Here is a 17,653-nt window from a genome sequence, read left to right as displayed (position 1 = left end):
TGCTAAGTAGCTTGTGTAATTCCTGCATTTTCAGTTTTTAATCCTGAATAGTTTAAAGATAAGATTAACTCCTGCAATTGTGCTCTCATCTAAATTAGAATTCAAACCTAATAAACTGTCTTTGAATTTATGCTATGTTCCATTCCTTACTGTCCTTTTTTCAATCTACTGAAAGAAATAAAATGAAGACTTGCATTTTTATAATGCCACAGAATTTCTCAGAAAGCTTTGCAGTCACCTGAGATACATTTTCAAAGTGTGGTTATTGTGGTTATATAGCAAAATGTGGCAGCCCATTTGAGCACAGATCCCACAAACAGCAGTATCAGTTCAAGGTTAAGATATTGGCAAGGGCACCAAAGAGAACCCGTTTACTTTTTGACCATTCCATGAATGGTTTGCATCTACTTGAGAAGACTGTTTCAAAAACTAGACTGTGGTACATTTTATAGTCTGTATATATGTGTGTATATATATGTTCTCTGGATCAAGGATGACTTTCCTTCACTTCGGTTCTAAAGAAGGGTGACTGGACCTAAAAAGTTAACTTTTCACAGATGTTGCCAGACCTGCTGAATTTTCCCAGCAGTTTCTGATTTTTATTTATGATTGTCAGCATCTGCAGTTCTTTTGCTTTTTTGCTCCCACTACATTTGGTTTTGAAATAGCTGATAAATTCAACATTGAATTAGGACTGAGATGAGGAGAAAATTCTTTACTCAAACGGTAACGAGCTTTTGGAATTTCCTAACCCTAATTCTAAATGTGGATGTTCAGCTGATGATTGACGGCTGAGGTCAATAGAGGACTACTTCCCAAGCCCCATTTTGAGGTTTGAAAATTGACGCAACCTCTTAGTGAGAACTGCAAGAGCAGCAGCCCATTAAAGGGAGCACGACTGATATGGCTGGCTCAGAGAACCATGGTGACCGTTATGCTGTCAGACCTGGCAGTGGTAAAATTTCACGTCCAGCCTCTGAATTTGGGAAGCCCTGCGATGGAGTACTTAACTCTAAGGGAACTGAGAGGAATGGAGATAGTTAAAGGAGAGGATTTTGAGGTGGAAGATCGGCATGATCTTACTAAGTGAGAGAAGGCTTAAAGTGCAAAATGCACTGCAATCTTTTTGCTTTGCATTGAAGTCATTAGTAAATAAATATATTGAGGGGTGGAGTGGTGTTAGGCGGAGATGTGAAATGCAAAGCTGATTTGATCTCCATTTCCTGCTGGGTGGATCAGGTTACCATTGCTGCAATGTTTTGTTAAATAAAGAGCCTTAATTTGTGTAGGGCTTTATGTTCTTGCAACATCCCAAAGTTCTTGTAGATTGTGTGAAATATTTTGTAGCGAACATCATCGTTCCCTTGTTTGATGTGTCAGAAAATTTGTAGAAGTGTGTTGACCAGGAAACTCTGGCATTTTCATGTCCATCGGAGCTGCCAAATGCAGCCATGGTTTATCTCATTAGAGACATCACGTTTAACAGAACAACATTCCTATGGTACTGTATTGTTGTGTCAGTTGAAATGGCACGCTCAGGTCTATAACGAGGATTTAGCCCACGACCCTTTGACTGGGATGTTGCAATGCCACCAACGCCAAGCCAACACCTTCTGAAATGTGAAATTAATAACCAATAATGCCTTTTTAGTTACTAAAAATTGTTGCATTGATAGTTTGCTCAGAAAGCAAAGTCTTTACCAGCCAGGATGACATTGCTAGAGATAAAAGAAACTGCAGATGCTGGAATCCAAGGTGGACAAACAGGAGGCTGGAAGAACACAGCAAAGCTGGTCAGCATCTGGAGGAAAGGAGAAGTCAACAAATTGGATATTACCCTTCTTCAGGACTGGATTTGGGGGTAGGGGAGCTGCAGATAAAGAGGTGGGGGGGGGAGAAGCGATAGTGAAATGGTGGTGATAGGTGGACCCTTTAATATGTACGACTTGGTTGGTCAATGGGAGGATGAATCCGGTTGGTAGCTGGAAGGGAGGGTATGGTAGGATGGAATGGAAGGGGGAGGTAGGGCTGGAAAGGGAGCCGGCGGGGGGACGGGTGGGAAGGTTATTTGAAATTAGAGAACTCAGTGTTAAGTCCTCCAGGCTGTAGGGTGCCCAGACAAAAGATAAGGTGGTGTTCCTCAAATTTGCGATCTGATTCACTGCGACACTGGGAGGAGTCCGTCTTCAGTACTGTTCCCCAACTCTTTAGCCGTTACATCAATGACTGCGTCGGTGCTGCATTCTGCACCCAGGCTGAACTGGAGCAGTTCATCGACTCCACTAACAACTTCCACCCCACTGTGTAATTCACTTGGTCTACCTCGGATGCTTCCCTCCGCTTTCATGACCTCTGTTTCCATTTCCGGCGACAGTTTATGTACCGACATTTACTATAAACCCACAGACTCTCATAGCTACCTGGACTACATCTCCTCCCACCCTGTATCCTGCAAAAACTCCATCCCGTTTTCCCAATTCCTCAGTCTCCGTTGCATCTGCCCTGACGAGGAGATGTTCCGCTCCCAAACATCCTGGTTGTCCTCCTGTTTGAAACAATGTTCTTTTCCCACCTCTGTAATCCAAAGAGGCCTCCACTGCGCTGCCTCCATTCCCCGCTCCACAGGTCTAAACATTACCCCAACCCCACCCCCAACATAATAAAGATAGGGTCTCCCTTTGTCCTTGTTTTCCACATCACCAGCCTCCACATCCGACGTATCATCCTCAAACACTTCCAACTCCAAATAGAACCCCCCCATCCAGAACATCATTCAGTCCCCACCCCTCTCTGCCTTCCACAAGGACCATTCTTTTTGACACTCCCTTAGTTCCCACTAACCAATCCAAAACCCCCGGTACCTTTCCTTGTAACCGTAAAAGATGCATCACCTGCCTGCACACCATTTCCCTCACTCCCATCCAGGGCCCTAAACAGTCCTTCTGGGTGAGAAAGAGTTTCACCTGCATCTCCTCTAATCTAGTCTACTGCATAAAGTGCTCCCGTGTAGTCTTCCCTACATCGGGAGACCAAACATAGACCACGTGACCGCTTCACTGAACATCTGCACTTGGTCTGAAACGGCGAGCCTAACCTTGCAGTCACCGCCCATTTCAGCACCCCCTCTGACATGTCCATCCTCAACCTTGTCCAATGTCATAGTGAATCAGATTGCAAATTCCACCTGGGCACCCTACAACCTGCAGGACTTAACATTGAGTTCTCTAACTTCAAATAACCTTCCCAACCATCCCCTGGCTTCCTTTCCAGCCCCGCCGCCTCCCTTTCATTCCACTTATCATATCCTCCCAGCTACCAACTGGATTCATCCCTCCCATTGACTAACCAGAACGCATGCACGCGCGCACACCTCCACCCCCACCTCCGCCACCCACCCTTTATCTGCAGCTCCCTTACCCCACATCCAGGCCTGCAGAAGGGTAATACCCAAAACATCGACTTCTCCTTTCCTGCAGATGCTGCCTGGCTTGCTGTGTTCTTCTAGCCTCCAGGATGACATTGGTGCCTATTTCTGCTGACAGTTTAATTTGGGAGACTTTTTGCTCAACTTGGTTTACAAGGATGATCAGTTTAAGTATGCAGCAGATCCCCGTGCTCTTACTACATCTTAAATGTTATGGAAAATAATTAGTGAGAGATTTTAGTTGCATGATCAGTTTCAAATAGATGTTGTATTTGGATTTTCTGTGGATAGCTTGAAATCTGTTCTGATTAAATCTTAATTTCTGTTTGTCCATTGATTATTTTTTGTTTTTCAAAAGCAACACTCGCATCTCTCACTTCAAGGCATCATGTCAGAATTGGAGGTTCTATGGATAAAATTGAATGATTACCTGAAATAAGCAAATGTCTATGAATTTACCAATTGAATACAGATTTATTACATGTGAATGAGCAATTGAAGTCTCCTGTTTTTCGAAGGTGCCATTCATAAATTAAGTGCCATTCATAAATTAAGTGCCATTACTCTGACCATTTAGATTTCTTCAAGCAATTTTGTGGGGCTTTTGGTTATTTTGTGTTAATTGATACAGTATATGCAGTTCAATGTTTGAGTGACAAACTCTGGAAGGATTTGTTGGAGCTTCCTAGGTGATTGCTAACTGGTCTTATCCAGCCATTTATTTTTTAAAGACAGGCTAAATATTAACCTGCAGATTGGTAGCTTTTGATAGTCACTTGTTCTTGGAAAGTGAGAGAATGTTGATCTGCATATTCCTTTATACAGTTGATGTATTTTATCTCTATGTAATCTCCTTACTTTCTTTCAACTGGATGTTACAAGGAAATGGTGAATAATCATCATTTGAATACCACTAATCACATTATTGAATTGTAAAGCTAATCATCTTGAGGGAGTTAGCAAACGTGAACTTTGAAAATGAAGCCCAGGTAGACGAAGTGCTAGGCAAAGATGCTGTGGTCCCAAATTGTATAGTATTCATTTGAATGGTGGAAAGTTTTGGTCCTATTAAGTTGTTACAAGTTTTTCCAAGCTTTGATGCTAATATCAAGCAAGTAGTTGAACTTTTACGAAGTATCCCTGTTTACATATTTATCACTACTTCTGGTGGCGATACAGGAGGGCTGTCTTTCTGAAATAATGTCTGACCTTAATATTAAGCCTACATCTGTACTAACTTGATTAAGATTTGGGTTTCAATTCAGAATCGTGGTGATCACCATCACAGAAACTTTAGTGTTTCAAATTGGAATGGTATTATTTTGAAATGTGTTTCAAAGCAAATATTACATGCATTAAATTGTAACATTCTTAACATTAATGAAAGGACCAAAACATCTATCAGAACTTTGTCCTGTTTAAGTTTAGTTCTGTAGCTTTACATCAAGCAGATGCTTTTTTTGCATAGGTTTTTGGTGTAATAAATGTTGAGTAGAGTAATAGTTTATTTGGTGTAAATGAGCTTCCAACAAGCATTTATTAAAGGGTCACAAAGCCAGTAAAGTTAATGCTGTGGAACACAAGGGACTTAGGCAGCCAAGATATAGGATGGCTGTGAGACAGAAAACAATGAATAGTAGTCAACATTTGTTTGTTTTTGGAATGGAGAATGGATGCTTTCAAGTTCTCCAGGAGTCACTGTTAAGACTCCGAACTAGACTGGGTTGTACAGAGTGCAATTTCAAAATTTGCCGATAACACAAAACCTGGGCATATTGGGAACTGTGAAGAGTACGGTGATAGACATGCTGATGGAATAGGTGGCCATGTGACAGATGAAATTAATGCAGACAAGAAGAACAAGGAGAGAATATACACTAAAGGACACAATTCTAAACACTTACACGTATTGAGGGTGGCAGGTTCCAGTTGAGAAAGTACTTGAAAATACTGGCATATTGGACTTTTTTTTTTTTGAAAAAGTGCAAAGGTTATGATTTTTTTTTAATATATAAAACACTGGTTTGACTTCACATGGGGGCCATAATTTTGACAGATATGAAACAGTTGTACAAAATGTTTGAGAATGATTCCAAAGATGAAGGTTTTCAGTTAAGATTGAAAAGAGATTTGGTTGAGATTTTCAAATTAAGTGAATAGTCACATAGCCAATCTATTACCCTTGGCAGAAAAGTCAGGGATCAGAGGACAGTGCATGCAGAAGAGCCTTTTTACAGTGTGTATAGTGGAGACAGATTCAATTGTGGATTTAGAAAAGAAATTAGATAGGCCTCTGAAAAGAGAGAGTTTCCAGGCCTATGGAAAAGGATGAGGAGGACGATTAACTTCACTTGGTCTTGCAGAGAGCAATGAACATGATGGCTTTTTTATATGCTGTAACAATTTTATGGTTCTGTTTTAATAGTTTCTACATCCGTCCCCATCTCTCTCTTTTTTTCAGATATCTGGAGCCTGGGAGTTATACTTTTCATGTTGGTATGTGGCCAACCTCCATTTCAAGAGGCAAATGACAGTGAGACACTTACCATGATTATGGACTGCAAATATACAGTACCATCCCATATATCCAAAGAATGCAAGGAGTAAGTGGATACAGCATATTTTTATCAGTGCATTGTTTTCATATTGGTTGTTCTGCACAGTCTTAAGTGATGTAGAAGTATTTAATAATATTGTGCATTTATAACAGCTGCATTTTTTTTTAAATACGTAGTGTGAGTTTCCAAGATAGGCATTTCTACAAAATAAGACAATTGTGCCAACTGGACGCAATTCATGATATCTCTTGATTCCTACTGCTGTATAGAACCTTGGATTTATAGGCAAGTCTAGACAAATCCGTCCATTTTTATGCCACATCTGTAAGCTTCTAATAGCTAAAGTGGGCAGACATTCCAAGTTTAAACTGGAGATTAATTTTGATCTTTGGAATGAAAATATAGGATATTAGTCATACACTTAGTTGTGGTTGGTCAGTCATCTCAGCTCCAGGATATCTCTGTAGGAGTTTCTCAGGGTAGTGTCCTATACCCAACCATTTTCTGTGCTTCATTAATGACCTTCCCTCAGTGATAAGGTCAGAAATGGAGATGTTCGCTGATGATTGTGCAATGTTCAGCACCATTTGCAACTCCTCAAATACTGAAGCAGTTCATGTTCAAATGCAACAAGATCTGGACAATATCCAGGCTTGGGTTGACAAGTGGAAAGGCACCACAGAAATGCCAGGCAATGACTATTTCTAATAGTGTCAATCTAACTACCACTCTTTGGCATTCAGTGGTGTTACCATCACTGAATCCTCTGCTTTCAACATCCTTGGGGTTACCATTGACCAGAAACTCAACTGGACTGTCCACATAAATACAGTGGCTACAAGAACAGGCCAGAGGCTGGGAATGCTGTGGCAAGTAACTCAACTCCTGATTTCCCCAAAGTCTGTCCACCATCTACAAGGCACAAGTCAGGAGTGTGAAGGAATACTCCCCACTTGTCTGGAGGGGTGCAGCTTTAACAACACTCTAGAAGCATGATATCATCCAGGGCAAAGCAGCCCGCTTGATTGGCACAACATCCACAGACATACATTTCCCCCTCCACCACCACCACCAAAGCTCAGTGGCAGCAGTATGTGCTATCTACAAGGTGCACTGCAGAAATTCACCGAAGGTCCTTGGACAGCACCTTCCAAACCCATGACCACTTCCATCTAAAACAACAAGGACAACAGATACGTGAGAACACCCTCACCTGCAAGTTCTCTTCCAAGTTACTCATTATTCTGACTTGGAAACATATTGTTCAGTGTCGCTGGGTCAAAATCCTGGAATTGCCTCCCTCAGCGCATTGTGTGTAAATCTACAGCACGTGGACTGTAGCAGTTCAAGAAGGCAGCTCACCACCACCACCACCTCAAGGGCAGCTGGGGCAGCCAATAAATGTTAGCCAGCCACCAGCGCCCACGTTCCATGAGTGAATTAAAAAAAACATTTTGTGTGCACACTGCTTTTGCTTATTCCCTTTTTGCTTGATTGCAGGCACCAGTGAGAGAAACTTTAAAATGATTCAGCTCCAGTAAAGTGCTCATTTATCAGTAGTGAGCACAATGTTTGAACCGTCTGTCATCCACACTAGGAGAGGTGCAAATGGAAACGAAAAACATTAAATAAAACAATAAAGCTTTAATTTAAAGAAAAGGGTCACATGGTATGCTAAACAAATTTTCAAGGTTTAATTTGGTAAAGGAGTAAATGGGGACTTTTACTTCTCAAGACATCTGTCATTTTGTTATTCATATTTAAACAATTGCTAAATTGAAGCATGCAAGAGATTTTGAAAACATGCGTAAAATTTATGACTGCACTGATGGGTTTATTGTGTCAGATTTTCACCGGTTCTCCACACTTTCTTTTTAAAAAAAGAAATGTGAAGTTCCAACGCTGCATTGTTTAGTAGAGCTTGAGGTGTGTCTTCCATTAAAGTATTTTAAAACATACATGAAATACTTCTAATTCCAAAAATGACATGGTGTTATTTTTGTTTCCTAATGTTTAATCCTAGTCTGCATCTTGAGTTTTGTTTGTGGGGGCCGGATAGAAAACATATCAGTTTTGTTTGGTCCAAAAACAGTTTTAATATTAGCTATTCATGATACGCCTGTTAAGCTGTGTAACAGTAGCACATCAAGTTTACTTGTTCCACTTTCCTTTTAAGGTAAAATGTACTGACTAGATATGGTCTATCTTCTAGACCATGTTTCCATAGAGAGGGTTTTACTGGATAATCCTCAGATTTAGCTCCATTTTTAAGCTCAACTACAGTTCTGCCTAATGTCTGGGTATTAAGTTCCCTTATACAAGTCCTAGAAGATAACATTCATGAATGTTTACTTTTATATGGCTTTTCAACAGTCTTATTAATCGGATGCTGCAGAGGGATCCTAAGCGAAGAGCTTCATTGGAAGAGATAGAGGACCACCCCTGGCTTCGAGGTATTGATCCCTCGCCTGCAACCAAGTGCAACATCCCTCTCGTCTCTTACAAGAATCTCTCTGAGGAGGAGCACAATGGCATTATCCAACGCATGGTGCTTGGTGAAATAGCTGACCGAGAAACCATTGTTGAGTAAGTTTAGAGAGAGCCTGGTGGGCAAAGCAGAAGACTGTATCAATACTGGCGTTATTTTCTGGAGGGTATCATAGCCGTATTGTTTACCCTACATGTGTTTAATTTCTGGCATTGATACATTTAACACTTTTTGAGCTTTTTTTCTGGAAAACCATCTGTTTAATAAAATGTGAATTAAATGGTAATATGCAGTATGGTAAAATAGAATATTCTTTGAAATGCATGTTAAATTGAGGGAGAAAATGTGCCTCTGGATTTTAGCTGTTAGATGTTACCTGCATTCACAACAAGAAAGAAATGAACAGGCAGTGCTACAGAACAGCATTGAGTCATAAAAATACAAACTTCATTAACGTTCTAAAATGATGATTAACGTTTACATTGATGATTGATAGTGATGTTGTCTTCCATCAACATGGAAGATTTGCTTTGATGATTTGTTCTGTGCGTAGTTCTAAAAATGTGGCTTGCCTAATTTATCTAATATATCTGCTGAGGTGAAGAGGGCAGGTTTATTTGTTGAAGTATCAGTTTGTTCTCCCAATTACCAAACATTTTAAGAGCATGTTTTATTTCCGATGCAGTGGTTCCAAGAAAATAAATAGGCGAACAAATGTCGTGACATTTGTATATGGATGATTCTAGTAGGTTGACAACAGTTGGTGTTGTATTGCATAATACTCTGTAGCATTAGTCTGCTATAGTGAAGCTGTCCCTTGAAGGCAGAAGTCATATTTATGAAAATTACAGCGATGAACTACTTAATCAGCAATCTTTGGAATGTGCTTGTTAGATTCAGGATGTAGCCTAGAAGCAGCCTTTTAGAATTACTCGGCATTTGTAACAAAACATAATGTCTAGAAAATAAATAAATGTGAATGCTGTATAAAACCATTACCTTTTAATTCACATTTCCTTCATTATATTAAAGATTACACATTTTGTTACAGATGTAGAGCAATCATTAGAAAAGAGATAGGACTGTCTGCCTTAAACCTAAGCACTTCTGACTTGCAGGCTGGACAAAAATCTTCCAGCTTTTTCAACCAGACTGATTTTAAATTCTGATTTATCCTTAATTTTAATCTTTTTAATTAAGAACATTTGGGCTATGTGGCCTTGCGGGCACCTCCAACATGGTGGAATAACTCATTTTGCAGGTCATAGATTAACATTCCTTATTGTCTGACTGTGTGATACTTGGTGGGAGATTCAGTAGTGTAAGGAACACCGATTCTTGATGAATTTTACAAAAGCATACAGTAAACGTTCTGCCTCTTAAATGTTCCAGAGAAAAGCTATTTAAAAATCTGGGTGGTGGTGGAAGGTTTTGCCCACAATATTATGTTATTGCAAAATGGAGTACAATTTCAGTCACAGTTTATTGGGTATGGACGTGACTGTCAATTCAAGATTTGTGCAATTTAATTTGAGCATGATTGCACTTTGTATGATCTGATTACTGCTGTTGTTTTCTATGCAAATATGATAAAAATTAATATGTGGCTATGTGCGTATCATTAATGTAGCCTGTTTTAAATCTGTCCCAAAGAATTCTTATAACAAATAGATTTATATAAAATATAGATTTCTAAATGGCTGCTAATGGAAGATTTTACTGTTGACTTTTGTTTTAAGGGCCTTGGAAAGTAACAAGTACAATCACATCACTGCCACTTACTTTTTGCTGGCTGAGAGGATCTTAAAGGAAAAACAAGAAAAAGAAGTCAGGAACCGATCTCCCAGTCCAAGCCATATCAAAGCTCAGTTCAGGTAAGGACAAACGGAGGCTATAGAGTGATAGTTAACAGATTTTCTAGAAATACAGACCACAAATTTCAACAGAAATATCCTTAATTTTTGGAATATGGATATGCATTGCTCATGATGTTGGATGTAACATTATTTCTGAACTGCAGGAGGCAATGTTACACTTAGTTTGTGAGCAAGAAGCTATCCACCATAAACACCTATTATCACAATCTCACTTTCTCACACATTCTCATACTTGCTCTCCCACATTCTTGCCCATGTCTCATCCACACGTGGATTAGATTATCTGGAGTGTTGCGATTGTTAGTGATCTAAATTCTGGAGTATTGGTTAGTTCGGATTGCAGGTTTGTGATGCAGAATGATTTGTGGGTTCATTTGCTGAGGTTGCCATGAAGGACCCTCTTCCTCAACCTCTCCCCTCGCCTGAGGCATTGTGATCCTGAGATTAAGCCACCACCGGTCATCTGTCTCTTTAATAAGAGAGCAGGCCTACGTTTGAATAGGAATATGGTGACTTCACCTTTACCTTTTAATCCTAAATTCTGCATCAGATTATATCTGGTGTGTTTCATTGAGGTATTTAATAGAAATATGTTTGTGATGAGCAAAGTATTCTCCAGATTATTCTTTTGAGTTTTGCTATTTATACAATGTTAAAATTTTGGTTAAATATACTCACTGCTCTGTAGTATGTGCCATATGAATACCCTTTAGAGGGTGTTGCCAGTCCTGATCAAACTGCCCACTCTGGCAGTTCTCAAGGTATATACCTGCTTGGTAGTCTGTCCTCAAAGAGTTGTCGAAAATCCTGGGCCTGATCAGATGGCCAACGGGTGCTCTTTATTCCTGATGCATTAGATTTTAGGGGACCCAGAGGTTGCACTGAAGTGTTCAGAGCAACTGTTTTCTGTTTCCAAGCTTAATTCAGTGTAAACAGTTTACTTGTAAGAATTAAGGATTATGGGGTCACTGGATTCACAGGGGAGGAATGTTTGAGACATTGTTCTCCACCTGAGGAATTCTTTTCTCCTTGAGTGCTTATCTCCCTGCTTTTAGAGTCTTGAGTGAACTGCTTTGTTAATTCACTTCCCTGCAAACACAAGTATCGAAGACTAAAAAGTTTGCAGTAATAACTAGGGTATAATTCTAAATCCCTTGCTTTAATTGAATCTATTATAAGCTAGTTAGAATTAGATAAATCTTGAATATATAGTGCTTGGGGGATAAATATTAAAATTTTTGGCATGGTTCATATGTGGACTGAGAGAAAAGTTAGTTGTCTTTTTGGATCAAGGATGCCTACCTTGCCTCCAAAATGGCCACAAATTCCATTTGAAGATTTATGTATACAATGTAAATTATCATTACAGTGCTGTACTAAGTGAGTGCAATAATCTTTCATATGAGACTTAAACTGCAGCCCTGCCTCCTTTATTCTCAGGAAAGTAAAGTATAGCAGCAAGTCCTTCCAGAATTCTGGCCAGTATCTATCTCAAGTAATGCGAAAAAACAAAACATATTTTATTTTGCATGGATAGTACTCAGCCACAGCAGAAAGTATGTAAACCTGCATGCTGCAAGGGTGGATGATATCCCCAGAATTACATTAGCAGGCCTCTGAAACTGAGGCTGGTCATTGTGATCATTCAAATGAGAAACTGGAGCATGCAGTTAAGTACTCGTAATACAACTTGATGGACAGCAGGTGTGTGTGTCTGTGTGTTTAAAAAAACAGTTGTAAAGCCTTAATAGCATTGCTAACAAAGCGCAAATCCTATGAATGGTTACAAAAACATAAAAATTGTAATAGTATCCAGATTATTTTCTCATCCTGTTGTCCCTGCCGTTTGTTAGCTGCTACTTTGGCAGCCTGAAACTAGAGTTTCCACAATCATTTGCAAAGAACTCATTTCAAGTGTTCCTGGCACCATATTGCCAGAGTATTTCTTCGTTGATAGTTTTGAAACTGTTCCCTCACCTTTGTAGCTTTCATCTCTGCCCTTTCAGCTTCATTATCTCACCAGGGCCTTGTAGTCTCTTCTTCCATTCAGCTTAACAAACTTGATTTCTGCTGCCCCAGCAACGTCTTGCAGCCTCCCCTGTACCAATCATCTACTTACAGACTCCTCTTCCACCATTACCATTCCCTTCTTGTAATCCCCTCCTCCTCCATCCCCATCCATACTTACAACCTCTTCCCTGTCCTTCTCTGTTGCCATTCCCTTTTGCAGTCTCCACCTCAGCCAGTCCCCTGAATCACATCTTGCAGTCTCCTTCATTCCGTCCCCACCCCACTGTCTTTTGGGGTCAGTTCCTCCTCCATCTCTGTCCCTTTCTCTCTCCCTCTCTTTACAGGCTCTGTCCCTCCCTCCCTGTTAGGTTCAGTTTCCACCCACACCACCCCAACCCCCAACCCCTGTCCAGGTTGGTCCATCCCTTGCCCGCTTCTCCCCCAGGGGTCTGTTTCCTCGCTGTTACACTCAGTCCCTCCCTCCCTCCCAAAATGCGTGGAGAAAATCGGCCTCTGATTAAAGGAGCAGCTGCTCAGCTGATACTTGCAGGCCGACACTTTTTTCCCAAGTGGTTGATCAGGTGGTTGAATTTTCTCATGTGCTTTTGGGGTGGGATTTGTCACATAATCATGTTTCTGATAACTGTTCGAGTGAATGCAGTGCAATTTTTTTTTGCTGAACTTGGTAATAATTCTCTAAGGTTTCTTGAAATTAATAAGAGTCTCTTAAATTACGATCATGGCCTCAGTTTCTCTGGTAAGAAACACCATTGTCCTTGTCCAAACTATATCTGTGCTGAAAGGTGATCTTATCTGTCCAGACACATGCTCACATTTTCTTTGGTGGGTTTGCTAATCATGTGTGAAAACACCAATTTAAAGATCTGTTTTGTTAGTTTATGAAATGACCTGTATACTGACCACCTTTTTGAGGCAACAAGTAGATGACTGTAGTTCTGTCAGCAGTTCTTTTATGATATTTGTTTGAACAACTTTATGTATCTGTTATCATCACTGTCACAGATTGAGTTCAGGCTTTTACTTTAGAGAAATTTCTCATCGTTGGGTAAGTTATACACTTTTACTATCCAGCAAATACTGTGACCTCCCAAAGATAGTGATTATTATGCGAAGTGACAAATGTTTTACAGAGGCTGAAGAACTAAGGAGATTTTGACTTACTGCCTTACTAGCATTATCTAGCTTGAAACTCTGATAAATCTATGGGTTGACTAGCTGATCAAAGTACTTTCTCAGCTTCATTACAATAATTAATATATTGTAATTGTACTGTCTTGAATTTCAGGAGTTGTTTAAGTGCATACCCTTTAGCATAATGAATTTGCTTGTGATGTTCATTATTTGCAGAGGATTATTTCATAGCAAGTCCATCACCATCACAGTAAGTTTATGTGAACACTAAGGAGACAGGATGGTAAAATGTTCTAAAGCATTTTCCAGAAGTATTATTAAACAAAATTTAACACCATTCCAAGGAATATATTAAAGAAAGGGATAAGTTGAGTGTTACGGAGAGAATTCCAGAGCTTAGGAACCAGAGAGTTGGAAGCACAGCTGTCAGTAGTGAATGGATAAAAATCCGATGCTCGAGAGGTCAGAATATAGAACAGCACTGGCGTCTTTTGTGGCTGCGTAGGTTAGAAAATGGCGGGATTTGAAAATAATTTGATAACTTGTAAATTGAGACATTATCATACTGGAAACCAGTATGAATGAGCAAGTGTCTGCATGGTTAGTAAACAGGTTGGAAAATGGGAAACCATGTTGGATGAGCTGAAATTTGCAAAACAGAATCAAGGCAACTTAGACAGCTTCAATGGGTGGGGAAAATGGAATTACAGAATATAATTTAAATGGTCACAGATTGTGGTCTCTGGTCTCCTAACGTCTAATATGAAGTATGATCATTCTGTTTATTGTTAAATAGCTGAAATAAAAAATGGCTGATAAAGGTTTTTTTTTTGTTTTTTAATCTAGGCAGTCCTGGCCTACAAAAATTGATGTGCCTAAGGATATTGAAGACATCACAGCATCACCCATCATCCATCCTGTCGTCTGTTCACCAGCTCGCACAGCAGAATCTATTATTAATGGGCACCGAATGAAATCTAACGAACCAGTAAAGAAAGAAGAGCCGTCAATTGTTGGGTCAGCTGGAAAGACTGGTGCAAGCAGTAGGACATGTCTGTTCAGAGTAGAGGAGGATGAGGAGGAGGATGATGATGACAAAAAAGCAGCTCCTCTTCCTACTCAAGTGGTTTTGCGACGTAAGCCTTCTATAACAAATCGGCTTACAACCAGAAAGAGTGCTCCTGTGCTTAATCAGATCTTCGAGGAGGGAGAATCCGATGATGATTTCGACATGGATGAAAACCTGCCTCCCAAACTCAGTCGGCTGAAGATGAATATAGCTTCTCCAAGCACAGTACACAAACGGTACCACAAACGAAAAAATCAAGGGCGGGGTTCAAGTTGCAGCAGCTCAGAAACTAGTGATGATGATTCAGAGAGCCGCAGACTTCTGGACAAAGATGGAGGATTCACTTACTCCTGGCATCGCCGTGACAGTGGCGAGGGACCTCCAGGAAGTGGAGGGGATGGAAGCGGACAAGGCAAACCGAGTGATGGTAATGCCGGCCTTGACAAGAGCAGCTCCAGTGATGGCAACAAAGGTGGGAGCAGTCCTTCCAATGACTCCAGTGGGAGCACCAACAATACAGGAACAACAACTCGCAGCTGTACAAGCCAAGGATATACATCCCAGTCCAAAGCTGCGGAGGATTTGATGGAGAGTCTGAAGCTGATGAGCCTCTGCCTGGGGTCACAATGGCATTGTGGAAATGGCAGCAGGTACATCATTGAACCAACTTCAACGATTTGCATTCATGAGAAATCAACCTGGAAAATGTGCATCACTTCTAGCAATATTATGGAGCGAGTTTCCCCCTCCTGCAGCAGGAACTTCTATTCTAACCAAATGGCTGACCTGCTGAATGAGCTGGAAATGTCAAAAGAGAACAACATGAACTTGAAAAACAATGTTCTACAGCTACCTCTCTGTGAGAAAACTATTTCTGTGAATATTCAGCGAAACCCTAAGGACGGTTTGCTGTGTTCCTCCAGTCAGACCAGCTGCTGTCAAGTTATTTAAATAGTTTGAGTCTGTTCTAACTGTTGTCCTTGCTGGTTATGGGTTGTGACTGACTTAGCACAGTGAAATACCCTTTTTCAGTCTTGAACTTTTAAATGGGCTTTGAGAGTTATTTATTGCTGTTTCGAATTTTTGTTTAATACCTTGACAATGCATGGTCTTTGTGCATGCTGCTTGCTACTACTTTAATTTCCCAACAAGAAAAACATGAGCTGGGCAGAATTTTAATATCTGTATTAATGTAAGATTTTACCATCACTTTTGTTGTGTTTAATGAAGCTAAATGCAATTAAAATAAACAGAGCACTTTGTAGCTCCAGATATAGCACTTAAGGGAGAATCCAACAAATCTGTTATTTAAACCATCTGATCAAAAAAGGCAGGTTAACTGGCATGCTCCAGTGCATCTGACAGAAAAGAATCAAAGCAATAACTGAAATATTACAGCTCCTGTATAAGAATTTTTAATATTCCAAAGCTGATGAACAGCTCTCTACAGTACAGCTGTTGCTGAGGAGTCATAACATTTATGCAGTGAGGTCACATCAGTACCAGTTGGTCTGCATTGACTCAAACTCAGGATCAGGCAAACAAACAGGAACTTAAGGTGCTATAAATGGACAGAGATGGTGGTAAGTTATTCTGTCACTGCTTAAGGCATAATGCTGCCCCTTTTAATGGAGAAAGCACTATATTCAGTTAGCCTGTCTCTTAGTCTAGTTTGCAGTTGCTTGTTCTGTCAGCTTGATGGGGTAAGCTATGTGATGTGACTGGAAATATGAAACAAAGTTGTATTGTCTCTTGCTGTCCAATAAGATGTAACCTGTTGGGAGGACAAGTGTTAGTGTATATTTTTTAAAAATATGAATTACATGCTGCTTATGTGTTGCAGTGTAAGGTTTGAAATTCTGCCCACCTACTTCCTGTTGTTAAAGGGAATGATCTATAGGTGTCTGCAGATTAACATTTCAACACCCCAGACAAAAATTGATGATGATCCGTAGTGGGGTGGTCAGTAGTGATTGAATCCAAATAGAAAATGGTTTGTAACTAGAACGTTTTACAGAGATTGCCCACAGAATGTTTTCTGTTAAATTTAGTGGGGAGTAAAAAAATTAAACCCTTTCTAATCCATCAATGAACCATCTGTGTTTCAATATGTAATAGCTATTGGATTTACTGTCTTCAGGGTTGTCATCCCTAACTTCATGGACATTGGAGAACTCTAATTTTGCTTCCCTATAATGTAGATCTGTGTGATTTGCAGGAAATAAACTTCCAGGCAGCCAAAGTCATGGAAGCATGCTCCAAATGAAACACTGCCTTGGAAATGGAGTGGGTTAGTCACTTACACATGTATCAGCATTCCAGTTTTTAATAATCTGATTTTAACTGTGGAGACATATAAATAGTGAAGGAATTCACAGCAGTTATGTAGTTGCAGCTAAGTTAATGTATCATTGTAAATAGTTTGTATTTTATGATGTATAGCCTTGTGATAGCACCTTTTAGAATTCTCCTACCCTGTGCATTTGTACAAGAACTGTAAATATTTGTGTATACATGGTACTGAGGGTAACAGCAGTGGCTATGTACAGCTGTCAGTTGTATTAGATTAATGTAGGTGGAAACACCCAATGTTAAACATGTATGTATTCTGGATAGAGTTGTCCCAAGTAATTGATTGTGCATGTGTTATATGTTGTGATGCATCGTTTGGTGCAAAGAACAGAAAGAGTAACCACTACTTTATGAATGTTATTGGACCAAATAATGTAATAGTCTAAAAACGTGGCATCTCATGCTCCAACCTGTCCTTAAATTGATATATTCACATCTGAATAAAAGTGTGGCTGACTTATAATCAATCAGTTGTGTCTTTCAAACTGAGCAGTTATAACTATGATGGAAGGAACATATTGGTAATCAGGTCCCACTATTCCCAGCTGTCTTGCCATCAGTTCAGTAACCAAAATGGCCAGTTTCTTCTCTTTTGTACTGCTATCCAGAATAAAAGACTCGATACTTTCATCAGGCATCTCTAATTAAAATAATCTTTATTATAACATTTTTTTCTTTTCTTTCCACTTGTTTGAACATCAACTAGAATCTGGAATTAGAACT

The 17,653-nt window shown here is 39.8% G+C and overlaps 1 protein-coding gene across 4 annotated transcripts in view; it reads left to right on the top strand.

Moving 5' to 3' along the window:
- Nucleotides 1-17,397, top strand: part of snrka (SNF related kinase a) — a 40,071-nt gene extending 22,674 nt beyond the window's left edge. For all 4 annotated transcript variants that reach the window (XM_048595775.1, XM_048595772.1, XM_048595773.1 and 1 more), the window contains 4 exons: nucleotides 5,886-6,027; nucleotides 8,356-8,568; nucleotides 10,210-10,344; nucleotides 14,356-17,397. In XM_048595775.1, the coding sequence (XP_048451732.1) occupies nucleotides 5,886-6,027; nucleotides 8,356-8,568; nucleotides 10,210-10,344; nucleotides 14,356-15,529 (1,664 nt within the window). In that variant the 3' untranslated portion in view covers nucleotides 15,530-17,397. The remainder of the gene's footprint in view (nucleotides 1-5,885; nucleotides 6,028-8,355; nucleotides 8,569-10,209; nucleotides 10,345-14,355) is intronic.
- Nucleotides 17,398-17,653: the final 256 nt, after the last annotated feature.

This window comes from Rhincodon typus, chromosome 4, assembly GCF_021869965.1.
Source record: "Rhincodon typus isolate 14 chromosome 4, sRhiTyp1.1, whole genome shotgun sequence".
NCBI classification, from domain to species: domain Eukaryota; kingdom Metazoa; phylum Chordata; class Chondrichthyes; order Orectolobiformes; family Rhincodontidae; genus Rhincodon; species Rhincodon typus.
Note: the sequence above shows the minus strand (reverse complement) of the source record. Positions and strands in the feature narration are given on the sequence as shown.